The 26,955-nt window shown below is 43.0% G+C and overlaps 1 protein-coding gene across 1 annotated transcript in view; it reads right to left on the reverse strand.

Moving 5' to 3' along the window:
- The window catches only part of hmcn2 (hemicentin 2), a 49,252-nt gene that overhangs the window by 17,323 nt on the left and 4,974 nt on the right, over positions 1-26,955 (reverse strand). Inside the window, exons 4-44 of the mRNA XM_034872264.1 lie at positions 26,254-26,416; positions 23,106-23,492; positions 21,894-22,000; positions 21,677-21,797; positions 21,318-21,581; positions 21,060-21,204; positions 20,479-20,600; positions 19,941-20,213; positions 19,367-19,508; positions 18,947-19,074; positions 17,888-18,001; positions 17,638-17,796; positions 17,354-17,548; positions 16,612-16,707; positions 16,342-16,469; positions 16,099-16,243; positions 15,432-15,544; positions 13,991-14,150; positions 13,715-13,874; positions 10,876-11,003; positions 10,435-10,686; positions 9,336-9,419; positions 7,320-7,511; positions 7,091-7,221; positions 6,778-6,922; positions 6,254-6,380; positions 6,006-6,163; positions 5,241-5,519; positions 5,013-5,155; positions 3,975-4,125; positions 3,539-3,754; positions 3,299-3,412; positions 2,585-2,772; positions 2,392-2,488; positions 2,077-2,238; positions 1,814-1,927; positions 1,422-1,618; positions 933-1,014; positions 719-850; positions 486-629; positions 213-372 (exon numbers count right to left, since the gene is read on the reverse strand). Coding sequence (XP_034728155.1) covers positions 213-372; positions 486-629; positions 719-850; positions 933-1,014; positions 1,422-1,618; positions 1,814-1,927; positions 2,077-2,238; positions 2,392-2,488; positions 2,585-2,772; positions 3,299-3,412; positions 3,539-3,754; positions 3,975-4,125; positions 5,013-5,155; positions 5,241-5,519; positions 6,006-6,163; positions 6,254-6,380; positions 6,778-6,922; positions 7,091-7,221; positions 7,320-7,511; positions 9,336-9,419; positions 10,435-10,686; positions 10,876-11,003; positions 13,715-13,874; positions 13,991-14,150; positions 15,432-15,544; positions 16,099-16,243; positions 16,342-16,469; positions 16,612-16,707; positions 17,354-17,548; positions 17,638-17,796; positions 17,888-18,001; positions 18,947-19,074; positions 19,367-19,508; positions 19,941-20,213; positions 20,479-20,600; positions 21,060-21,204; positions 21,318-21,581; positions 21,677-21,797; positions 21,894-22,000; positions 23,106-23,492; positions 26,254-26,416 — 6,518 coding nt within the window. The remainder of the gene's footprint in view (positions 1-212; positions 373-485; positions 630-718; positions 851-932; positions 1,015-1,421; positions 1,619-1,813; positions 1,928-2,076; positions 2,239-2,391; positions 2,489-2,584; positions 2,773-3,298; positions 3,413-3,538; positions 3,755-3,974; positions 4,126-5,012; positions 5,156-5,240; positions 5,520-6,005; positions 6,164-6,253; positions 6,381-6,777; positions 6,923-7,090; positions 7,222-7,319; positions 7,512-9,335; positions 9,420-10,434; positions 10,687-10,875; positions 11,004-13,714; positions 13,875-13,990; positions 14,151-15,431; positions 15,545-16,098; positions 16,244-16,341; positions 16,470-16,611; positions 16,708-17,353; positions 17,549-17,637; positions 17,797-17,887; positions 18,002-18,946; positions 19,075-19,366; positions 19,509-19,940; positions 20,214-20,478; positions 20,601-21,059; positions 21,205-21,317; positions 21,582-21,676; positions 21,798-21,893; positions 22,001-23,105; positions 23,493-26,253; positions 26,417-26,955) is intronic.

Below are 26,955 nucleotides of genomic sequence, written 5' to 3' on the forward strand. Positions count from 1 at the left end.
ACATCCCTCTGTCATGCACATTGTGTCTGATGATGATGATTAATATTTCAAATATATAACATTTAGACATTGGTGTTGATTGATTCTTGCGTTGCTTGTAAAACTAAATCAGCAGCTTTTCACATTGATAATGTGCTACATAATTATAATTATTATACCATTCTGTGTGCACGTAAAGCACTGGCAGTAAATAGGGAATGAAAATGTCTTACGCAATGTGACGGGCGTCTGATCCCTCTAAAGTCACTCCGTCTTTCAGCCAGCTGAGACGTGGTGTAGGAATTCCAGTTGCTCTGCACTCCAGAGTCCACTCCTCGCCCATGGGTGCACTCACATCAGATGAGAGTTCAGAGTCCATAATGGTAGGCGACACTGAGAAGGACAAAGATTATGGCTAAAAACCCCTGAAAATCCTTCCTTTTACAAGTAATATGTATAATTTTCTAGGATGAGTGGATTTTATTTTGCTCAAACATCTAGTTAACCTTGCACTATGAGTGTGTAGTCTTTCTGTGTGTGTCCCTCGCTGTTCTTGACAACACAGGTGTATGTTCCAGCGTGAGACAGAGTGAGGGGCCCCAGCTCCAGCCTGTTCCCTCGAACGGACCACTGCCACTGCAGACTGCTCTCTGAAAAGGAAACACATTCGCTTACAGTGGCTTTAACACACAACACATACTTTACCAATCCAATTCACCCATCATTGCCTCCCTCTTACCAATAGGAGTTCCATCCTTGAGCCAGGTGATGCTGGGCACTGGGACCCCTGAGGCCTCACACAGCAAGGCCGCATGGGAGCCATGGGTGTAGTTTAGGGACTCATGCAGTGGCCCATCCAGGACAGGTGGAGCTGAGGACATGTATTTGTAGAATGAAACCAGTCCCTTCTGAACATAGTTGTTACATTTATAACAAAGCAGAGGTATTCTCACCATGAATGGTCAGTCTGAATGTCCTCTCCACCTGCCCAGCCACATTGGATACTTTGCAGCTGTAGGTGCCACCGTCTGCCATCTAGGACCAAAAAAGAAGATCATAGTGGTAAAGGAAGGTTGCAGTTTGAAGACAAGCTATATTTAAATGAAGGACTTGCCTCTATCCTGCTATGCTACAGTACCTGGTGAATGTGTTCTGAGTGAGGAAAATGAACTTGAACACAAGTTAAAGTTGAAGTGCTGCATCTTGTCACATATGCAGCTAATGCATGTGTCCAGTTTACTTAGGGTTTTCCGATCGGTGTATTTTATGGAATGAATGTGTGAAAGTTAAATATTTATGCCTTATACAGTACATTCAATATTTTGAGTGTATGGTCAGATTATTTTTAAGCCCTGTCAAAAGCCACATAGGGTTCTTAAAATACTTTTTTTATGTTTTGTTTGCAGCCTTAAACGTATGATGTAAAGTAATTTCTTCCTGACCTGAACTCCAATGATCTCCAGCTGGTGAGGATCCATCTTCAGTCCGTTGCCTGCGGCCAATTGCAGACCATTCTTGTACCAAGTGATCTCAGGCTCAGGAACACCATGGGCTTCGCATCTCAGGGTGACCGAGGAGCCAACTTGCGGGGTGACCGAGTCTGACTCAGCATCTAATCGGGGCTTCAGGGTTGGCAGGACTGATGGTTTGCACATAAAGAGAGGGGCATGATCTCAGTTTTATTCATTCTGAATCGCTATGATTCACTCCTGAACTATCCTCGGTCACAGCTGGCTTGCGGTAAACAGATTTCTAAGCCTAGACAATGTTTTTAGATTTGATCATCTGTATATGTAGCTGAATTGTTTTGAGAGGTCACCATGTGTTTGCTCACCGTAAACACTGAGGAGAATGCTCTTCTGGTCCTGGCCGGCTGAGTTGGTGGCTGTGCATACATATTGCCCAGCATCCTCCAGTCTTGCCCGGGGCAACTGTAGCATCTGGCCACCTATTATGTATATATATATATATAGTATATACAGTATATATACACACACAATTATATGAAATGTAATATCTGGGCCAATATTAAATTGAAAAAAGGAAATGCTTCAGACATAAGAATGATTTGGGTGTTATGGGTGGCCGAGGTCTGACCTGGCAGAATGTGGATGCCGCTGCTGAAGTGGAGGACTTGCCCGTCTCTGGTCCAGGTGATCTCGGGAGGAGGGTATGCTTGGACATCACACAACATTGACACCATGTGGCCCTTAATCACACTAATGTCCTCTTCTTTAAGGCCAATTATTCTAGGAGGCACTGAAAACGATACAAAAGATGTGTTGTACACAAGATCATTCAATAACATTCATTATAAATTCGCCGAATACATATATGCGTCCTTCTGATTACATGGGGAATTAAATATACAGAGGGAGTGGGAAAACCCTTTAAGTTATAGATTTTTCTTACCTTGCACTGTCAGACTGAAGAGCTTCTCAACTGTTCCAACCTTGTTCTCAGCAACACACAAATACCCAGCCATGTTGGAAACCTGGACACTGAGGAGCTGTAAGATTGGATTGGGAGGTGTTTAACTTCAGTACATGTCACAGTTGGATCTGTTTACAAGCTGGTGTTTGTCTAGGAGTCTACAATGACTAACCTGGAGTTGAGTCCCATCCTCACTGATGTGCTGCTGTGAGTCTGTGTGCACCGGCTTCCCGTCTCTCAGCCAGGAGATGGATGGAGCGGGGTGTCCAGTCACATCGCAGTGGAGGACCACAGAGCTGTTGACCACCGCTCCTATTTCCTCCATAAACTCCTCTGATGCTCCCATGATCACAGGAGGGACTAGGGAGGTAAACACATTAGATAACGACTTTTATTTATTTCATTTTATCTATTTTTGGGAGGGGGTTATTTTAGGGCTTTATTTCCAGAGGTCAGATGAAGACATGAAAGCAGTGAGAGGGGGAATGGCATGCAACAAAGGGCTGCAGATCAGAGTCGAACCCACGGCCGCTGCGTCGAGGAGTTGACCTCTACATGTGTGCGCCTGCTCTACCAACTTATTTATTTTTTTAGTGGTGCCTTTTATATTCAATTCAATGTTCAATAAAAGAATGTTGAAAATGATTTCCTTTTTATCAATTCAACAAGCTAATGTTGTATTTTAGCAGAATACTGAAAGCAGCATAATTGTAAAACTAACTTTAATGCAGAACTTCGCTTTAGTATCTTTTATAGTTATAGGTAATTTTGTTATCCCAATGTTCAACAACGTTGTCACATATTTTTCTCCTGTCGTGCAGCGCTAACACATATTTTATTGCATACATTTTAATTCCAGGTAAATGATGTACATGCGCTTGCTTACCTAGGATCTCCAGATCAAAGTGCATGCGGTCCTCCCCGGCCTCATTAACAGCCTGACATGTATACTTTCCAGCGTCTTCTTTTTGCACTCGGGCAATTTGTAGCACCTGTCCACCTGAAAGGACAAACCCACAAATACAGCAGCAGTATTTATCAATGAATATGAATGATGATAATGATATGCACAATAACCAAACTACTGCTTTTAACTGAAATCACACAGGAAGGAGATCCCGCTGACCTGGAAGCAGTACCACGCCATCGGCAGAGGTGAGTTTTAGTCCATCTTTGTACCAGCTGAGCTTAGGAGGGGGGATGGCATTACTCTCACAGGAAAGAGTGACTGGATGGCCCAGGACCACCTCCCGCTTCTCTACCATGTCCTGGTTATTGTCCCCCTCGTGTCCCAGACCCCAGGCCGCTTCTCTGTTAGTCACCCGCTGAAAGATTGGAGGAACTAGCAAGAAAAGGCCATGTTGGTGTCAGAACACTTTCTATTAATTAAAGGGATTTTCTTTCATTCAAAAACATCTTACTTATATTACATCAAATCTACAAGTTACAAAACTAGATTTTACTTGGAAAATGTGTATGTGAAAAGATCAGTTGACATTTCAATTAGACCTGAATACCATATAAATATGACATTTATTATACACAGATTTGACCCAACACACCCTGAATGGTGACATGAAAGTCTCTCTTGTCCTCTCCTGCAGAGTTGGTAACCACACAGGTGTACTGCCCCTCATGGGACAGCATGGCGTTCTCTAAGAGGAGGGACTGGCCCCTCATCTGAATGCCGGCATGGAAGTTTCCAGTCAGCAACTGAAGACAAAATAAAAATACATTAGATGATAGAAGTATTCTCTAAGAGGGGAACGCCAATGATGTCACACTTTCAATCGGAGTACTACTGCAAAGTTGCCTCTAGCATAACACACCTGAATCTCTAAACTGAACGTTTTAATGTAGTGTGGGTAATGTAGGAGCTGGGCTTTGACAAGAAAGAACAATGCAGGGAATGAAAAGATGATATCTCTAGTTCTTCTGCATGTATATATAAACATATTTAGTCATGTAATGCAATCCTAAACCGGTGATGCTCTCTTCTAAGATTTTCCTGACTCACTTCAAAACTGTGTATAAGTATCAGTATTAGTGGTTGTATTTAAAATGTTAGATAATTAGTATTACTAATGTTTTAATATTATTATTAGTCAACATAACATTTGGCATGTCTTAAAATGTCTGGCTTTTGTAACACATGACACAAGATGGAAAAAATCCATCCACCTTTTCCTCATGCATTTTCTGCTGCTCCCTATTGATCCAGATTTGAATCCCTGGATTCTTATTCTATGTCTTTTCTATAATTAACTAGTTTAACTAATTCATACAGTAGCACAAAATCTGTGGAGTTGGCTTGTACAAGAGAATGTGCATTCTGTTGAGTCTGTTGCAATTCATACTGGTTGCCAGTAGAGGCTGATAGTGGTCACAAAGCTTGCAAAGATGGCACACCGGGAGTCCGGATAGCTCAGTTGGTGGAGCGGGCGCCCAGGTGTGGAGCTTTACTCCTCCCCAACTCTGACCTGCAGCCCTTTGCTGCATGTCATTCCCCCTCTCTCTCCCCTTTCATTTCTTCAGCTGTCCTTTCAATAAAGGCCTAAAATGCCCAAAAAATAATATCAAAAAAAGGATGGCACACCAACCTGTCCGTCTTTGAACCAATTAACCTTGGGCTCAGGGAAACCTTTGGTCTGGCAGGAGAGTGTTAAACTCCCATTGATCCGTACTTTCTCCTCCTGACTACCAAACGTTAAGGATGTAGAGTCGACTTCTATCTGTGGTGGGACTGATGAGAGGGAAAAAAACAGGTGTTTTTATTTAAAGTTCTATCTCTGCCACTTTAATGTGTAAGGGGCGTAGATTTGTCTTACCCAGAACACTCAGGGAATAGTACTTAATGGCGGTGCCAGCTGGATTCGTGGCCCTGCAGGTGTAGAGGCCAGTGCTGTCTCCCCGGGCGGACCCCAGTCGTAGAGACTGCCCGCCGCGGGTGTATGTCAGCTGGGGACTGGACACGATGGGCTGGTTGTCCTTTAACCAGGTAATGCTGGGTGTGGGTGAGCCCTCAACATCACAGGGCAGCACTGTGGGGAAACCCAGCACCACAGACACCTTTGAGGTCTCACTGGGGCCCTTGATGGTGGGGGGTGCTGTAGAGAAAGGTCAACAATATGTTCATGTTTAACAGCCAGTAAGATTTTTACTAGCCCATAGCACAGGATGAATAGATCCTCAGGGAATTGGCCTGTTTTGTGCAGGAGTCATTCTAAAACAGAACTGCAGTGTGCAAAACGTTGGGTAATTAAAGGACTTAGTCGTGAAGTGACACAGAAATCCCCAGAGCCTTGCATAAAGAGAATTCAGTGTGTGCTCATAGACCCGGCAGTGTGGTGAAAGTTAAATAGTACAACTGTAGAGGTGCTTTCTACACGTTAACTAAATATCATGTTCAATAATTTTCTTTCTCAAAACAACTGCTACCGCAGCACTTTTGGGACAAGAACCACTCAATATAGTGATAATAATGTTTTTTTTGTCTTTTTAATATCTTTCTGTAGAGTAACAAAAAAAAATAGAGTATGAGTTGAATTTAGGCAAATGTGGTTGTGAGTGTATGTGTCTTAGATAAAGTAGACCTTGCACTGTGAGTCTGAACTGGCGCATCTGAGTTCCTGCGTTGTTACTGGCCAGACACTGGTAAAGCCCCTGGTCCCTCAGTCTTACTGACTTCACCTTCAACACCTGGCCATCTTCCAGAAACTCCACATGGGGGTCTCCGTCGCGGGACAGAACTCTGGACAGAGGAAGGGTTGGTGGATCAAATCAATAATATGGGTGTGTGGCGCTGAATGTCACATCAATAAACATTTAGAGTGACACTTACTCTCCATCACGGCTCCATTCCACTCTGGGTGCTGGTCGTCCGCTAACGCGACACTGAAAGTCCACCTCCTGGCCCAGTACCACAGTTAACTCCTGCAGCCGGGATGTTCCGGAGATCAACGGCGGAGCTGTAAACGTTTACGCATACACAAGAAATACAGTTCACAAGGTTTTAATCAGAACAAGATAATGATTACTTCCAGTTCCAAATCATAGTTGTGAGGGAAACATTATTAGATGTAAAATCACCCAGATTACAGAGGTTCATCAATGAATTAGGTCATTAACATTGTAGGACATATGTAAGGCAACTTTCAGCATCGATGCTACATTAAGTGGACTATTAAAGTTTAATTTAATTGTTCTTTGGAGGCTTTAGATGGCCGCTCCAGTAGATTTTAAGTCCAAGAACAATCTACCTTTTAACTCTCTACTTATTGTAGAAGTTATTCTTACATCTGTTTTTCCCCCACTCTATTATTTTGTATACTAAATACCAGTGAGACAGCTGGTTTATGAGCTCACCTTGCACCACTATGTCATATTCTCTCCGGGCCTCCCCAGCTGAGTTTTGAGCAGTGCAGGCAAATCTTCCTGCATGCTCTGGCTGAACTCTGTAGATTCTCAGCAGCCTATTCCCATTCTGCAGATACACCCCAGGACTGTCCACCTGGATGTACAGAAATGTGTTTAGTGCATCTTTAGTGTCTCATGTTGTTGTAATTACAATAACAGTGGCCACTTGGTGGCACTGTACAGCTAGATATCAACACGGTATATAACATGGAGCCCATGTTTTACATTATCTGTAAATAGGAATTTTATGGTTAGAACTCACAGAATGATCATCTTTAGTCCAGGTGATTGTGGGGGAGGGGATCCCAAAGGCATCGCAGCCCAGAGTGAGAGGTTGCTTCAAGGTGACTGTAAGGTTCAGCGGCTGTCCATCATCTTGAATCTCTGGGGGAACTGCAGGAGCACAAAAGTAAAAAGGGAAGATTTGTGTTTACTTTGTGTTTCCATTCAGTTTAAGATATTTTGTTAAATAACAGTAACGGAATTCTCACCATTTACTTTCAGCCTAGTCTTTCTCTCAACAGAGCCTGCATCATTGGTCGCCACACACTTGAAGTCCCCACTGTGGCTGGCAGATGCTGTGCTAATTACGAGAGCTCCATCCCTTGCCACAGAAAGCTCTGATTGTCCGGGGTATATCTCCAGGCCATTCTTGAACCAGCGTACCTTGGGATGAGGTGAACCTTCAGGGGCGGAGACAAGAAAAGGATTGTGAGGGAGTATAAACTGAGCTATATTGATCACGTCTGACAGAAAGAAAAGTTTCTTACATCTTTCTGCTTCTCTACAGGGAAACTTAATGGGAAAGCGGCCCAGACTAGAAAAAGCCAGCTCTACATCTACCTGTTGGACAGCGGGACAGCAGGGAAGACATTGCCAAAATGGGTCCTTACAGCCCGTGAGCCTAACATTTCAAGTATATATTTAAAAAAAAAAAGCAAGACCCAGTATGTGGCAGAGATGTGAAATGTATGGTTTAAAACACTAACATCAAGATGTATTACAAAAGTCTGAGGTGAGAGTCTTGAGCTGTAAGAATAGGAGTGGTTGAACAAGCAGTTCAAAGACACTATTGCGTACACTCAGGAGCCTGAAACAGATGTGTGCTGTGGATTACTGGGTGGAAAAGAGATGGAAATGGTCAAGAGGTGGAAGGTGGAATGGGGAAAAGGTGGAGGATCTTTTGTACCCAACACAGCAGACTTCCCAGAATTAGGACACACCAGCGAGTTGCAATAAAAGCACAGTACAGTGTTCCAAATGTCATGGCTATGTCTATTTACAGAAGTGTCAGATATACAAACACCACGGACAAGGAAGGGAAATCAAACACTTCACCCTTCTTCAATCCAAAAAATACCAACCACAGGAGACGCAGCACCGGCAAAAGTGATGTTATCATCTGTTGCCTCTCCAAACACATGTTTGCAGTTAAGAAGCTCTAAACAAATTCATTATCCCATTGCTGTGAGGAAATTCATAAAGATGTTCTGTTTTAGATGTTAACAGATCTCATTAGAAGACTTTGAATTTGCTTGCTGGGGCTGATGAAGTTGGAGATTATCTCTTCCATGTGTTTCTCAAAAAATTACCTCTATCAAATGCAATGTGCTTGTTGATTAATTAATAACATCCTTCCGGCAGAGACCGTACTTTATCTCCCTCATACAGACACATCTCAGGAGAACAATAAGGGGATTCTTGTCTCCTGCTGCTGGCTGCCTCTCTAGGCTGTTGAGAGCATCAAGCATTTCTGTGTGAGCTCTCTGAGGCCTGGTACAGACTGCTTGCCTGCCTGCCTGCCAGCAGGTATGACTGGGATGGAAGGTGGGCTAATGTGGCTTCATCTTCCTCTTCCTGTGCTTCACGGCGCACCTTGGACATCCCCGTCCTTCATCTGCCAGCAGCAGAAGCCTGTAATTAGGATTCCTCTCCCAGCAGGCCCTGACGCAGAGGAAAGCAGATGGCTCACTGAGGCAGAAGGCAGACTGAGGTTCCAGCTGTTGCTCTACATTGGACACAGTCCTCACCTTCTCTCACAATGCTGGTAACCATGACACAGCTCCACACAAACAATACCTGTTTGCACTGGCTGTCAGAGGGTTAAGTATCTATCAGTGCATCTGCAGACATACATAGACACTCACTGTGATCCGATAAGTAACGAGCTGCACACATCCCTCCAGGATGCTACCTTGTTCGCACAGACATGTTTAAATATAGACAACAGCATGCCTCTATGTGCTGCGATAAAAGGAGGATACACCTTTTAAAATGGAAAGGATCGTTTTTCTATTTGTTCATCATTTGTCTAAGTTGACAGCCAAACATTCCTTTGATGGTGCACAAATACACATATCTGTCATAAGAACAAACTGAAAAAAGACCATTTAGGGCTCTGAAAGCCTGAGTCACATGCTGCAAATTGTATTTCTTCTAAACGCCAGATCTTTGATTGCCCTATTTGTTTCAGTCTAAGGGTGACTCAACTGTAAAACATGTCTTACCTTCAGCAGGGCAAGGGATAATGACCTTGCTGTTCGCTACTTTCTCCATTATGGCATCTCCAGGTTCTGCAAAGGATGGGGGCTCTGTGAGGACAGAAAAACATTTAAAGTACTGGTTGAAAGATGGTCTCTAGTTAATAGAGGTTTAAGTTTAGGTAACAAAGTAAGTGAGAATAAGCCTTCAGGGTATCTGAGGGACTGTTGTGGGTGTCCTAGTTGAGACATCTTACAGTACTCCTTGTCAAATCAAGTGTCAAACAGAAATACTAAAAGTAATTATGAGTCATAAAAACCTCAGATGATAAAGCTTTTAAAATCTCAAAGTGGAATTAAACAATCCTGAGTGCAGTTTTCAGTTTATTCCATTTAAAAAGGTGCATACTAGCTCTGCCAAGGTTAGTACGTCGTCCACCTGTAGGTTTTCTTTGCTTTTACGGGTAGGGGTATCGGGAAAGCACCAAACGCAGACTGAAGATGACTAGGTTGGAGCCTGTGTTGGAGTGGAACCAGGGGTATATACATCTATCATTTGCTTAAATGTGGGATTGAAGTACTGATTAGTAAGAATTACGTTATATATATATATATATATATATATATATATATATATATATATATATATATATATATATTATGTAAAAGTAGTGGACCAAGAATAGAACCCTGCGGCACCCCATTACTGATGGTAAGAAGACTTGATTCAGCACAGTTTAAAGGACTGCTTGAGGGGTCAATATATTCCATCAGAAATGCATGTCAGAAGGTCAAATAGCTTTGGACTTCCCCTCCCCACACACCTTATCAAAGTCAGATGAAACTCCACATTTTGACATTAATGCCCACTCCACACTGTGAATTGAATGCCCTTATCCTCTTGTAGCATGGAGCTACTGTGCCTCGAGATAATGCAACTCTAAAGACTGTGAGAGCCTTAAACTGGGACATTGTCAGTGTTTATAAATCTTCATTTTACAAGTAGCCTACTAGGAAATGGTTATTTAAATAGGTTTCACATTATTTAAAATATGCTGTGTATACTGATGAGTTGTGTAAATTCCTACTGAAATTCTGCTGAAAAAACTGAACTGCAGATATTCACCAAGAATTTCCAGCTTGATCTCCAGGGTCTCCTGTCCAGCGCTGTTCCTGGCCACACACTGGTAAATGCCCTGGTCAGCCAGGCTGACCTGCTGGATCCTGAGAGGCGTTGTGTTCTTGTCCCCAACAGGAAGTCCATTATGAAACCAACTGACCTCAGGGCTTGGCTCTCCCTGGACCAGACATGGCAGAGTCACTCTCTGCCCAATCAAGGCTTTAAGGAGGGAAGGGGCTGGCTGAATTCTGGGCTTAGCTGAGGACAAAAACAAATAGCGTAAAGGGATGTCTTGCCACATCTGCTACACAACGATTTATTTACATATCTCATATAAGTTAGAAGTTATGTGTTCAATTTAACAAGTGATATATCAACTTGACAGAATTTTGAAAGTTTTAAGGTTTCCAAGAAGTTCAGCTTTCTAATGAAGCCGTGCAGCGTTACCTTGAATGTGTAAATTGTAGCTTAGGGACACGTTGCCTGCTGGGTTTTCTGCAGTGCAGGTGTAAAGTTTACTATCAATCAGGCGCACATCGGTGATCCTCAGAGAGCCTGAAGGTAAAACAGTGAACCTGGGGAGTGGTTAGGGGTCAGGGGCAAAGAGATGAAGGAAACACAACAGTTTATGAGTAATTGAAGAGCTACAGCCGCTGTGTTTTGGGAGATGAAGTGTTCCTGTTTGAAAGCGTTATTTTCCTCTTGAGTCCCATTTTCATTGTGGAGCATTAATACATCTATATGAGTACTTACAGAGAAACATATTTACAAACGCTGCTTGTTTTTATAGGATTGGTAAACCTTAATAGTCTGCAAGGACAAATTTCAAGAAGCAGTTTTGTTTCTGTTACTATTTTTGGTTGATAAAAATAGTTCCTGTAAACAGATTCAGACAGTGAGTTCCCAGTATAGTTACTGCCAGAAGCACATTGATAAAGTGGTTCATTAGTATGTTAATTAATTAGATAATGTGTACAAATGTAAGCCATTTGTGAAAAGAATGGAGGCTAGTGCTACGTTGTTGATTGCATTTACTTGACTTTGATGGTGATTTGCTGAGCTCTAACTAAAACACAAAAAAGAAAGTGATAGCAATACAGAGTTGAAATACATCGTAAAGTTTTTGATTGCATCTGTTCTTTTGTGTTGTTTGTCAGAAATAAAACTGGATCTAGTGGTGAATGTAATCTCCCTAGTGAATTGTTATTTTTTCAATTTCCATTGTCCAGAGCAATTACAGTTTACAACAGTAACCAAAGTTTGACATGGTGACGTTGCCATTGGAAAGGTAATAGGCTCTTAAAACAATGCATTTCTTCTAGTTGGGAAAGAGGGCTCCCCAATAATGGAAATAAATCCTACTTACAATCATTTTGGCCAATATTGAAATCACTATTATTTAACACGATTACTCATTGTCTTCTGGAAAGATGTTGCAACTACTGAACTTAAAAAAAGTGGCAAAGTTAAACAAATCAAAAGTGAAAACACCTAGAACTGTTAAATGTCCCTTAATACTTTTCCCTTTTGAAATTTGTTGTTCCATTAAGAAGACATGTTAAAATAAGAGTTTCCTTGCAATCCTAATGTGCAATATAATTGTTTTTCTCGATTAGTCTGTATTCATTAGGAGCCAAAAATCGTTATCATGATTAAAATTTTGATTAATTGCACAGCCCTATTGGGAACAGTAATGTATATAGCCTTATATTGTCTGGTTATCACTACACAGATGTCAGGAAACAAAGATACTTTGAAAATCAAAAGGTTGGCCTGATGGAGGTGCTACATGGAAGGTCACACAGATCTGTTATCAATGTGTCTCGTCCTCCACAGAACAACAATGTGGAAACTCAGCAAAGTTTATGCCAAACCATCCATTCGTCACAAACAAATGGACAGATGGAGTTCACATGCACTGCGCTCCACTCAAAAAAACATGTTTATCAGCACCAAAAAAAAGCAGCGGTAAAATGTAGGTTAAATTTAGATTAGGTGTAGGTCAGCAACTTTAAAGGGCTGTGAGGTAACCCTAATAACACCAGAAGCTATCCAGCTGTATGAACGCATAACATCCATAAATGTAAACACACCTCTTTGATTTATCTTAGATAAGTGTGTCTGCTAAGCAACTAAATTATAACAATAACATGTACATGTAACTGGAAATGAGCTTGAAACACAAAGAGCCCTATATTTCAGTTTCACATATGGTGTAACGTTGATTCCCCACCTCCTCAAAATGTCCTAGGAGAGGCAGCAACATCTAACATGGGAACCGAACGACAGTGCCTCTGCAGTGGTCAATCTGTGCTGCTCAGATTGTGCCAATGCAGCTCGGCTGTGCCACAGTGAAGGCTGACACAAGCTCGCAGACACAAGCCATGAACCACCGCTCGCACATCCATCACTCCCCACATTGGTGTCAAGTCATCTGTGTACACAGTCTGACACAAAGAATGACTGGGACAAATTTCATTTGGATCAGGCTCTAGAATAAACAAATCCAATTTTTGCCTGTTACATGCCTATTCAACAATCAGCACCACTTGGCCATTTCTTCTGACCCCAGCAGAATGAATCTCCCTCTTTCACAGCGTGCTTGTTTCCGCAGGTCCTGCATATGCAAACCACAGGCTACAGTGGGGGTTGTTCACAGAGATGTGTTATTCTCATCAGACAAGACTAGTACAGAGTCAGCATGTTGTTTTACTGCTGAAGCACCCCAGGGATTCCAAGCATCAGGCAGACAGGGCTTGTATCTCTTCTTCTGTCAGTTCGTTTTCCTCCCCTCTTCCACCCCCACCTTTTTTCTTCTTCCTGCCTCCACAGAAGTCATACTGTAACTGTGAGTCACTGATACTTTCAACCCACTCCTGTCATTCTTCTATCTACCCCAAAACCATTCTCAGTCTGGTGTCTTGCCCAGGAGGTCTGTCTGTCATCTATCCAGTCTGCGTCTCCAGCCGGCCAGCCTGTCTGCACCCAGGGTGACCACACATAAAAGCCGGGAAGAAGTGAACCATGTGGGAACAGATGTTTCTCCTCAGTTTAGCCAATGAGTGAAACCTGCACACAACTTTCCTGCAGACTGTTGCAGCCTCAGCCTAGCAGCCCTTCAAAAGGCATCGCAAAATGAACTCCAAACATTAGCAGCAGCTGTGAATGGCAGCCAGCAGTCAGATGTTAGCTAACTCAGAGGTAAGGTATGGTGGGACCGTTTGTTACATGATGTTTAGTTAATTTTACTGCATCATTGCCGGAGTGATGTAAGCGTTCCTCTTACCCATGTGTGACGGGGGGGATGGGATGCCCATTTCTGCTCCATATGACTAGTGGAGAGGGACTCCCCTGGGCCTCACATGGGAGAACAACCTCTGTCCCCACCTCTGCAGCCATCTTCACTTTGTTATCAGGGCCACTCACACCCATTATCTTAGGCATGGCTGAAAAGGTAAAGCAGTTGTTGTTCAAACAGTGAAACATCATACACTTTAGACAGACCGTTAAATCAAACACTGCTCTGTTTGGGTGACTGTGGTGGAACATGTATGTGCCTTACTGTTGACACTGAGCTGGATCTCTCGGCTAGCGTACCCCACAGAACTGCTGGCAGTGCAGACATAGATGCCTGCATCGTCAGTGGTGGGGTGGGGGATGTGGAGGTGTCCATCAGGGTCAGACTGAAGAGAGGAGCGGTCCCTGGGCAGAGGCTGCCTCCCCTGGAGGAGGAGCAGGCATAAGACAAGACAGAATATACTGTACATAAAAGCTGTCTGCACAACAGCGCAGGGACCCTAAGCTCGGTTTAGGGTTTACAGCCCAACCTTTGATGTCTAATGTAATTACAGAGCACCCCTTTAACTTGCTGTCTATCCCCGATACACACATACGAAAATGTAGCCTGCTGCACACACACTTGCTTTGAACATCAAATTGCTTTTACAGATTCACTTTTATCTGACAAGAGAAGAAATTTGCTTGACTCTAAAGTACTACTCTGAAAATGATTGGTAGAAAGCAAGGAGGCAAAAATTTGGCTTAGTTTAACAATATGTTGTTGAGCTCCCTCAGTAATGATAACTATGTCATGGAGGGAGGTTTTGCTCTTGCGTTGCGGGGCTAAATCCATTCCATACTAATCTATGATTTAGGATTTGGTAGAAATGTAATTTGATTGTACCTTAAATTATCATATTTTACTAGTGTCCCACTAGGCAACAGGACAGAGGTGTAGCACCGCATGACATATGCCATAAAAACATCTGATGACAAGGTTCATCATCTCTACACCGGATCAGCCTGGTTGCATTCAACCTTTCAGGTTTCCTCCGTGTGATACCATTCTTTTTCTACTCAAGTGTGGAAGGGGAAAGGTTTTAAATAGATTCCTAATGTACAGTACAATCCTGAGAGATGTTTCACAGTCAAGCAGCAATGTGGTGAAGTTGCCATGGTTACATCTTTCCTGGTCAGGTTAATCAAATCTTAAATGCAGTGCAGACCGTTATTGTTGGTGGTATTTTTAGAGCATTCAGACAACTCAGGGAAATAAGGCCAGAGGGAGAAACGGTGTTGTTAGATTTATACGGCAATAGGGAAATGAATATAAAATGCCTTAACATGACTTGAGTTCAAGTAGTGAATCTTTAAAGAATGCATTCATAGATGAAGAAGACTCCTGTTACTACCACTATCTTTATTCTAGTGCTGATTACATCAATATCCTACTAATGATTGGCTTGGCTAAAGACTTAACTCAACACTTTTAAAAGAAATATAGATCCAATCACCATTGTTGAACTGTATATTAATCTTTTGTTTGATTGCAACATGATTAGTATAGCTATTACTTCAGTTTACAAAGTATTAATGATGATTCATCCTCACTAGATAACTGTATGGGAATAAGGACTAGCCAATTAGTCCTGCATGGGTTTATGGGATGACGCCAAAGCAATCATTAAGAAAAGTAGATTTTGAGAGCGAGTGTGACAGCCTACCTTGGACCAGACAACATTTGGCTTGGGAACTCCGCTGGCCTCGCATGATAGTGTGATGGCTACGCCCTCATTTGCTATGTAGTGGTACGGACCAGCGTTGATCTCGGGGGGCACTGTGGAAGAAGTAGGTCACAAAACACAGCTGTCTGACTGCCGGGACCACAGTATTATCACTAGCCTTATCCAGGCAGCAGTGTCAGCGCCTGAGGCATTTCTTCATTACAAACTGATGATGAACCATAATCTGGCCTGTCTGTCATTACGCGCCTATGAACAAAATAAGCCTTTCATCACAGCAGGTGATAAATGAAGCCTCTCACTGTCAGGTGGTCAGACTTGACAACCTGACAGCAGGTGGTCAAGTCATAGACATATTGTTGTTTTCCATGCTGAGTCAACACATTGTTGACATGACTGTCCAAAACTGTAATCTTTGTTCCAAACCTGCCAGTGTCTCTAGCATTAAGAAACTGCATTCAGGGATATGGACTTAAAGGGGTGTGAACCTAAAGGAATAGTTTGACATTTTGGGAAAGGCTTATTTGCTTTCTTGCTGACAGTTGAGATGAGAAGATTGATACCCCTCTATTGATTTTTACCTAAAGCTTGGCAAGAAAGCAAACACAATTTCCAAATGTAGGACAATTACTTTAACCTGCACTCTTACCGTGGACCTCCAGATTGACTGTGACATTCATGGAGCCTGCCACATTCACCGCAGTGCAGACATATGTCCCAGCATCCTCTGGGATGGCTCTTTCAATATACACACTGCCATCACTCCTCAGGAACATCCTCCGATTCAGCTGAACCTGCGTAGAAGAGAAACAGCTGCTGTCACACAGGGACATCGAGATGATCTGCGTTACTTACAGTATGAATTTGAAAGTTGAATACTAGTCAGTCTTACAGGTTTTCCATTTTTGGACCAGTGTCTTTCTGGAAGAGGTATCCCATCCAACAGCATGCAAGGAATACTCAGGGAGTGGCCAATGCTAGTGGTGATGATTGGGGATCCCTGCACCAAGAGAGGGGGCTCTGCAAGAAATGTTAAGATGTGAATACTAAACAAAAGCAGGAAAATGCAAAAGTATTTTAAGGCCACAGTCAGCTTTGGCGTTGCTGCCATTGACTCTAAAATGAACGGTACAGATCGATAAGAGAGGTTAGACAAGCCTACCCAGTCCAGTGACATCAACTCTGGCCTCAGATTTAATGGTTCCAAACTGGTTCTTGGCCTCGCAGATGTACAGCCCTTCGTCATCTAGCCAGACACCTGTCATCAAACACATAGCAAACCAGCATTGCTACATTTACTGAGAAAGAACTATTTATCTAGATGAATCAAGTCCATGTTAATAGCAGTTAAATCTCCTACACAATACTAGTGGTATTATTGGTTTGACTGTGTTGTAATTAAGAGTTAAAAATAGAAAGTAATGTGATTAATGGGTTTGCCTCAGCTGCCAGCCTGCTGATACCAATGTCCCACTCGGTAAGTTCTCTGAACATCACATGCTGGAACATCAACATTTGTACGGTATGCATTTGCGTGAATTCTCCTAGCCTTGATGGAAATACAATCTCACAACAAAGGAGAAACACTTGGACAAAGGGATACCTCCTCTTGCAGAATAAGTGACTGATTTTAGGGAAATCTTTCATGGACCAGAAGAAGTGCTTTTAGCAGGATGGCTACTGCTTATATATATAATATACACGGCAACTTTAACAACGGCCCCCTGATTCCCTCCCTCTCTTAAGAAAAGCTGAATTAAACATAAAAGGCTGCACCTCTTCTATATATATATACACTCTAAAAATGCAGTCATGCCAGTCAGTACAGAACAGCCATGGTGGTGCATTAGGATGCCCTACAGACCAAAGCTCTTTTCTGTGATAGTGTTTCACAGATAACTCACTCTGGATTAGAAGATGTCCGCTCTCCAGCTGCATTGTTCTACTGTGGCTGTCTGTTCTCGACAGAATCTGTCTGCCGTCCTGTCTGCGCCAGGTGACGGTCGGCTGCGGGGAACCTCGGGCAAGGCAGGGGAGGGTGATGTTCTCGCCCACGTTTGCTGTCACGTCAACCGGTTCCTCCGAGAACAATGGGCCCGCTGTGGAGGGAAGAGTGAATTTTTCCTTTGTGTATATTTTGTGAGAAAAAAAAGCAAGCTTCATGTGGATCACTGAAGTGCGGTCTCACCTCCAACCTCCAGATTGACAGTGCCAGCTGAGGTTCCAGCAGAGCTGCTGGCCACACAGCTGTACTGACCAGCATCAACCTCCTGCACCCCTCGAATGTGCAGTGTCCCGCGGTGGACATCCTGCTCGACAAAAGGAGCAGAGCCTACCTCAAGCTCACCTGGAAACACACGGAAAACAAGCCCATTGGTCTCTTATGTGAACCTTCCTCAGTCGCTTTTATGTACACACTGTTTTTCACTTTATCTTACCTTTGAACCAGTGAACCAGAGGAGGGGGAACGCCTGTAGCTTGACACTCCAGAGTTGCAACACCACCAACAGATACAAGTACAACCTGCTGCGCCACTTTTATTCTAGGCACCTCTGGAGGATAGAAAAAAAAGTAGGGCTGTCTAATTAATACTTTTGTTTTTTAATAGCGATTATGATTTTGGCTCCTAGTGATTACAAAAACTGAAAAATTATTTTGCGCTTTACGGTTTGCAATAGACTCTTATTTTGTCTTCTGAATGAAAACAAAATGTACAAATGTGAAAAGTATTAAGCGAAATTCACAGTTCAAGTTGTCAATGTTTCTCAGTCATTGCAACGTCTATCCAAAAGTCAACAAGTAATGGTGTTAAATAATCGTGATTTCAGTATTGACCAAAATAATAATGATTATGATAACCCAGCAGCCCTAAAAGAAAGCAGTTCGATTGTGCATAATTAAATAATTTTTAATTCATAGCAGTTTACCAGATTTGGAAAAATTATTAATAATAATAATAATAATAATGCGGGATAAAATCAGTAAAGGCTGTAGAAAGGACCTATAAAACACATACACACACACACACACACACAGACATACACACACACACACACACACACACAGGTTAGATGTCCTTCAGAGACATAAGCGTGTATAACAGCACGCCCCAGGAAGAGGCTGCCACAGTCCATCAGTTTTGAGGTTTCTGTCAACCACTAACTGACTTGCCATGACTGAAACTTTGGGCCTACAACTGTCAGCGCTCACAAGACAGGAAGAGAAATATACTCATTTGTGAGACAGCCGCAGCATGGGGCCACAGTCGCGCTTCTCAGTGCTGGATTTCATTCACAGATTGATTCAAAACCAATGTTGATGCACAATGGACAACACAGATTTAAAAAAAAAAAAAGTATTTTCCTATTTTTAGTCTGAAAAAATGAATCCTTACAGAAACAATTATTCACCAAATTAACACAGAAATTAAACAAACAAAAAAAGACTTCTTTGAATAGTAAAAAGGTTAAAATATTTGTAAGGATATCTTGACTTACCTGCAAACGTAATTGACACAGACTGCGAGGCCATCCCAACCTCATTGGTTGCCACACATGTGTAGTTCCCAGCATCCTCCGGGAGAGCCCCTCTGATGGTCAGAACTCCACGTTGGTTTAGACTCAACCTGTATAATGCAATTGAAAGACTTCATGTTCGTTGATTCTTTGGTATTATGTGTGCAGATGTAAACCGCCAATTTATCTATAACCCTTTCTGCTATTCCTGGATTTCATGAGAGACATGTTTCTTTGAATATGTATTTTACACAGGCATATAAAGTACTTTTGGTCTGGAAGAAAAAGACTCCAAAGTGATGCAAACAAGATGTGGCAAAAGTGCATGTAGTTAAAGTGGAATTTAATGACACTCTGAGTCCTCTGTGCCGGAGGTGTTGAGTGGGCTGAGGGTTCCCTTACCTTGGCCGATTAGTGAGGAACATGTTTCCATGGCTCCAGAAGAGCTGGGGAGACGGGGAGCCGGACGCCGAGCAGACGAGGCGGATCTCGTCCCCTCGGGAGAAAGCCTGGCCAAGGGGGTGAACTACCACAGAAGGAGCCTCTGCAATTGAAGTCAAAACAGATGCAAAATGCTGACGATGACTAGAGCCTTGTCAACGCTGGCTGAATGATGTAACTTATAACTTCCCTATCGCAAGATTAACATTAGTAAACTCCTGATGATGTGGGCTACAATGCAATTACCGGCACTTACCGTGTCTGACATCATTGCTACAGATGTTTCATATTTAATTGGCTATTTCTTTTACATGCATTACAAACATCTGAGTTTGTACCCCTGGTAGATGCCACACTTTTTAGTGTAATTTTTCAGTAATGGGGAACTTTTTCTAACAAGGAAAGGGCTCAATTTAACTCTGAGGAGGTTTAGCTAATAATGGAAAACAGATGAGGGGGGCCGGAGTGGAGCCGTGAGGCCCCCGGTGTGTTAAGTGTTTAAGCAGATGATCAGCAGGGTATTGCGCTCCCGTACCTGGAACCAGAAGCCATGTGGTGATTCGGCTGTCTCCGTGGGCATTGGTGGCCACACAGTGGTACTCCCCAGCATCCTGAGTCCGCACCTCGTTGATCTGCACGGATGTGTCGGACAGCAGCTTCACCCTCCCAGCACGGGCCTGGATGGTACGTCCTGCTCGGTACCAGGTCAAGTTGTGGCGCATGGAGCCTTCCACCTGGCAGGACAGCACAGCCACGCCTCCCACAGAGGACGTCACATTCACTGCTGGCTTCAGGACTGGAGGAGGCTCTGTTTGGTGGAAACACAACCAAGACATCGAACTGGTGATATCAGCAGTGAACAAACAGTGCAGAAATAGTTTACTCTTTCATACAAATGTTTGTGCTGGCATGCTTTGTATCATGTTGATGTTTTAGCCATGAATCTAAGATAAAAGAAAATTCCTGGAACTCGTTTCAAAGCCTTGCTGTGACTGTGATGCATGCAGGCAAGACAAGTGAGGTTGTGTGTGTGTGTGTGCTTGGATCATTGTATGAATGTTTGTGAGACATACCTCTAACAGTCAACTGTGTTAAGGCCCGTCCCTGTCCTGCGCTGCTCTGCACTACGCACTCATACAGGCCTTCATCCGCAGCTGACACATGGGCAATCTCCCATGATGCTTTAGCAGAATTCCTGATACAAAGACATGCTTGGTTTGTTGGAAAATGACAATAGCCACAAGATCCCATTTTACATCACATTCAATTAGTATCTTACACACACACACACACACACACACACACACTCAAATAGAGCTTCATTTCATGAATGTAATTTTAAGCAGAGCGTCAACGGCAAGAAAGAATACGCATTTTGTTTATTTTCTCAAGATGACACAATCAAATATGTAATGTTTACAAAATTAACTCTGTATAAATGTTTTGTGACAGATGAGCCAATAAAACTTAGCAGTCGAGCAGCACTAATACTTTACAGATGAGACCTCCTCACTGTAAAATTAATAAGGGACCTAATTGGCGTAACAGCAGGCAATGGGCGAATTAAGCTGCAGCATCTAAAGGAATCAGAATCCGAGATTGGGAAAGCGAGCCAAATGTTCCAGAGTGCTGGGTGAACAGAGGCAAGACTCACTGAAAGAACTTCTCCTCTCCCAGTGTTATCCCACTTCTGGTGAATCTTAGCCTGTAGGGAATGTCACTTTCCACCGAGCAGCCAATCACAGCCGAATGCATGTAGAAGCCCTGCACCACATCAGGCATGCTCACAGCTGGAGGATCTACACGAGGGAGGAAACAAAGATTAAAGGTCACCAGAGAGATTGTTGAGGTGTGAGAGACAGTGTGGAGTGGCTTCAGTGAGCTATGTCTGCATGGAGGGGGGTTGTCTTGCCGGGAACGATGTTGGTGTAGGAGACACTGGACAGCCTCTGGAAGCGGTAGCCCTCCTCATCTTTGCCTGTTGCCTTGATGAAGAAGCTCTGGGAGGGGGTGCGGAACTCCGGGAGACCCCACAGTCCTTGCTGGCCGAGGTCATGTGGCATAGGCACGAGGATGGTGCGTAACGAGCGGCCTGAGCCTGATATTAGCTCCACATGGCTGAGTTGACCTGGAGGCTTGAGGCCTGTACATTTCAGCAAAAGATGGGCTGGAAGCCCTGACAGACAAAAAAAAGATTGTCATGAAGTTATTATCTGCATGTGTTCAAAGTTAAAGAAGACTCAAGAAGCTAACAGAAACATGTCTGTCAACCTTTTATTGGCCTCTCTCTGGTCTGGTTGAACTCTGACATAGGAACGCTGGAAAAGCCTGCCCGGAAGTCTAGATTGCTGACTCCCGTGACCCTCAGAGTGTGGCGCCCACTGCAGCTCACCTTTAGAAAGAAAGCAATAGTATTTCATTAGCCCACAGTCATGAAAAAAGTCAAGAAACAGATTTATTACAGATGGATTTTTCTCCACAGCAGTACCTTCAGTTTCCAAGCCCCAGGTCTGGGAAACTTCAGGTTGACGACACGAGCCGAGTTGGGGATGTTCAACAGCTCTTTCAGGCCCTGTGCTTCACCAACTACACGACCTACAACACAAGAAAAGGAACTTTTGAAAATAAAAAATGATTTCCCTTATTTGGGGGCACAAAAAATACTGTCAATTTATACAGCAGGAAAGAAAACACCAGTGATGGAATGTAACTAATTGCATTTTTCCATTACATGGTACCTACTCGACTTGCCTCTACTCTACTCGCCTTTTTTGGCTTTCCATTAAGATAAAAACGTCCCTGGTACCTGCTAATAGTTATTTTTTATTAGTACCAACTCAGTTGAGGTTCATAGCAAGCTGAAGTGATACCAAAAGGTGACGTGAAAACCTTAAGACTACTGATTGGATGGACAAAATCATTACTATTCACTGCGTCGTCATTACTAGCAACAGATGGGGGGGCAATGTCCTGAACAAAACCCCCCATGTTTAAATAGTTTAGCCATTATTTTTTTTGTTTTGTTTGTTTTGCTGCCAGGCAGCTTCTTATGAAACCAATTTGTCTTCTGTCTGTGGCAACAGCCACATGTCGAGAATCAAAAGCAACACACCTTGACGTTCTGTGTGTGTTGCGTTAGGTCATGTTTCCTGGTCAGTTTCCTGCTACAATGATGGAACTACCCAACAACAGCCTACAGCTGATGATTAGCAGAATAAAACAGTTTGGATCGTTTCCGGTTGTGAGAAAATGTGACAATTTTCCTGCATTGAGTACTTTTGCTTTAACAAATTTAAGTACATTTTCGTGACGATACTTACATGCCTTTACCTAAGTAGCATTTTCAATACAGGACTTTTACTTGTAACATAGTATTTTTACAGTATGATATTACTACTTAAGTAAAAGATCTGAAAACTTTTTGCACTGCACTGAAAAAAGGGGGGTCTAAAAACAAGATAAAAACAATAAATCTGAGAGAAAAGGTACTCAAAACAAGGGAAATTATCTGTCCATGCAGCAAGATAATTTCACTTGACAAGCTTGCTTGATTTAACATTATAGTGTAAAGTTGAACACTTAAAAGAAGACATTCACTCTTAAAACAAGATAAATCACACTTTTAAATCTTTAAGTTTTTTTATCTTGGCAAGAACCAAATAATTTGCAGTGTGGAAAACAGTATTAAGATTTTGTCTACCGAAAGGATCGATGAGCTCGATTTGAGGTGCTTGTCCACTGAGTGACACGGTGACCTCTCGAAGGCTGGGGTCAAAGGGCACTTCCCATTTGTTCTCCTGGGCACTGTCATGGTTGGAGGACAGCAGGTTGACCTTCATGGCATGAACTGTCTCCTCCACCCACTTTAAAACCTGGCAGGGGGAGAAAAACAGAGCAGTATTTACCGCTGGAGGAGACACATTGGTCAGTGGATGAGGCTGGGATCCATCAAACTTAGAAAGACAGGATGGGGACAGGAAGGACATGACCACCACTACCACCAACCCCTTCCCTGGTCGAGCAGCAGACTGCTCTTTGTCTTCTGACACTTTGTTGATCGCAAAAGTATTCCTAAGAGGGATTTTGCCTAAACAAAGAAAAAGTGAAGAAGCTTCACTGTCAAACTGATAACATACAGTTTTCTGCACTCTCAAGCATGTATTCCCGGAGGAGCGTCCCTCACTGTGGACGTCTGTCAGAAAGCAGTCCCCCCCTCCTGCAACACAGCTTTAATCAATTTAAGAGGTTTGTTCCTCAGAACACAAAGCAGTTTTGCCTTTCGTTTTACACTTTTACTGTATATCCCACAGTATCAACCTGACTTATCTGCAGGATCATTTATGGACAGAAATGGCTGGCTGTTTCCAACTTTTCTGTAGAATCTGTTAAGCTTGAGAAGCCAGATGAGGTCAGACTGTGACACAAATTAGGATTGCAGGCAGCTCTCTTCTTAAATGAGTCATTCCACCACTCAGAGCAAAGATTACCCAAAGTTTGAAAGAATGGTGGACAGATAATATTTAATGGTAAAACCCATCATTACTTGGACATAAATTTCCTTCAGAGGTTCTCCAAAGAAACATCTGACAATTTTCAGAATTTCACTTTAGACAGGTGCTTGACCTTCTCGGTATAATTATTACAATGTTTAGAGTAGGAATACAGCTTCCCTTTTGTTTGCTCTAAAATGAAAACAGAAGCAGAGCACTGTTATTTCACAGAGTCATATTTCAGTCTTCCATCTTCCAAATGCTTAACAAGCAACTGCTGTCTAGTATTTGTTTTGACCTCATCTGGGGGGCATTACGGCTGAGCTGCATCTGTAGTAAAACACACTGAAAACGTTTCTACAGCGGGCCCTTGGAGACGGAGCCAATGGCAACACATTTTAAGACATTTATGAAAGGGAGCAAAAACTGAAACAAGGAAATCCTTTGATAATTTAATTATCAGGCCTCCGCTTTCTTTGTCTATCAGGTCCACCGGATGCTGACAGCAGCTGGTTCCTCTCGCCGTTTTTACAACTGGAAACAGCTGTAATGTCTGCCACATGTTCAGTCATCACCAGCAGGGCAGGAAACTGCGAAGAAGTGACCTACATCTGCCCCAGGATAGTGTCTATTGCTTATGCAAGAGAGCAGAGAGTAGTGGTCATTACTCAGACTTCAGATAAAAGGAACTGGAGTGCAGAGATTGGACGACTTGCCTTTCAGGGCCATGGTAGGTCTGGAGGAGCACGCTGAGTTCTGCAGCCACTCCCTGTCTTAACCACTGGGAATGCAGAGGATCTTAAGTCCTTTGAAACCTCATCTGGCGTGTCTCAGTTGAACGGGCTTACAGGGCTGTTACAGGAAGGACACCCCCTCTGCTATTCATAGAAGCATGACAGGTGGGCCCCAGAAGAAAGGTTAGCTAAGGCTGTGGTGATGCTGTATTCCCCTCACTCCTCCAGGTGCATTACCTGCTCGAGAAACAAACATGGCTTTGCAGTGGTTAAGCACAACAGCTTGACTCCAGACCTCCCAGTGGGGAGAGGTCAGCTTAGTCCTTACCCAGGCTTAAACACCACAACTGTTGACATTTCGCAAGAAGACGTCCTACTACAAATCAAGGTTATTAGAGCGAATCAGTCCCAGATGGAACCCGTGCTCTCTTCTCAGAGGGATTTTCGACACACCAGCCAAGGCTTTGCCTGTCACAAGTGGCCTGTATTTGAGAGTGGCAGCTACACTATAAAGGGTGCCTATGTTAAGCGCCCTCAGGATGACAAGGATAAATGTGACCTGGGTTTCGTTGTATGTCTGACAACCATAACCAGCCCCTTAACTCACTACTGCATCCACATAATGAGGAAGCCATGAGTGGAATGTTATACATTGCTCTTAAAAGACACTGGAGTTCAGTGTCTGAGCATCTTTCTAAGTAGAAACACGGGTCAATACAACGGGCCATATCCTGTACTGCAAAACTGCATCTTCAATGCATGCATATTTAAAACCTGACACATCACAGCCCTCGTTTTTGGATCACCGCTTCAGGCTACCTATGGCTAAGGACTGCATCATTACCATGAGGAGAACGGATTATGGACCAGGTTTGACAGCACGTTAGCGGGGGTTTCTTGTTGATCATTGCCAGTCAAATAAAAAAGTGTGATGCGTAGAACTGATAATGAATGTTGTTGTGTGAGGACTTGGGGCCAACTCCACTGAGCAGCTGTGTTGGAAGGAGGGATGCCGTGACAGATCATATCCTGGGATTAGTATGTTAGCAATCTGTCACCCCCCCCCCCCCCCCCCCCCCCCCCCCCCCCCCCCCCCCCCAATCACCCAGAGACCGAAATAGATGTTTTGATTTAGGTGCGCTTTATAAAACTGCTATTAAGAGGGTATATTTGGTTAGATTTGTACTACTTCGGATGTTTTTTACGATTAAAGGATTTGCATTAATTTGGTAAAAGCATGCCAATCAAGAGCTATAATCACACAGGTCTATAAACTAATAATACCACTGACATAAGGTAATTCAAAGTGGATCCAAGAAAAAGGTGTTTACATGTACATGTCACAGTGCTCTAAGAACATGTGAAAATAATTTACGCTACTTTAGCACAAAGCCATCCGGGGTGGAGGTGTGATGGCTAAAGTAAGTTTGGTCTCTTTTGCAGCACACAAATCCCATTCAAAGACTCCTTAAACAGCTGGTTGTATTATGGAGTGATTATGGTGCCGAGCTGACCCACACACAGGCACTGCATGTTTAGCTACATGCAAGCATGACTTGACAGGAAACAGAGCCCCAAACACACACACAAACACACATCTGAGTTCAGAGGTTCAGTGGGCCACCAGTGCAGAGCTGCTGGCTCCAGCTCAACGCTGCCCAGCCGTCTCCTGTGTTGACACGCAGGATACCAGTGTCTCTTCTAGAGGAAACTCTGGCGTCTTTTGCGTCTGCCGGGGAAGTGAGCCCTGCTGTCTTTGGCTTCTTAGACAGGGCTTCTGTTACATACTGCTTCCGATATGACAGAGTTACACACCCGTATCATATGAACGGGAAGTTTAAAATCAGCTTTGGAATCATTTGATTACAATAAATGAAATTGCTGTTCTTACATCACTGGGTCAAATAGTTTTTTTCTCTTCTTTTTTAAACTTTTTGCATTTATAGACATTTTAGAACTTTATTATATAGGGAAGCTGAAGATACGAAAGGGGAGAGAGATGGGGAATGACATGCAGCAAAAGGCCGCAGCTTGGAATTGAACACTTTGTACATGGGGCGCACACTCAACCAAGTGAGCTATCCAGGCGCCACAGATTTTTTTCCTTCTGCTCTTGCAGTTATTCCGTTATTAGGTAATTATTAACCTTTCCCTTAGGAGGTGGGGGGAAAAACACGTCACATATGTATTGTGTTTGTTTTGTTTTTTATAACTTTTTTTATCCCCAGAATCTATATATCTGTACACATATAGATACATAAATATACCTACATGCATATATACACATATACATATATATACACACACACACATATATATATATATA

Source organism: Etheostoma cragini, chromosome 5 (assembly GCF_013103735.1).
Source record: "Etheostoma cragini isolate CJK2018 chromosome 5, CSU_Ecrag_1.0, whole genome shotgun sequence".
NCBI lineage: Eukaryota > Metazoa > Chordata > Actinopteri > Perciformes > Percidae > Etheostoma > Etheostoma cragini.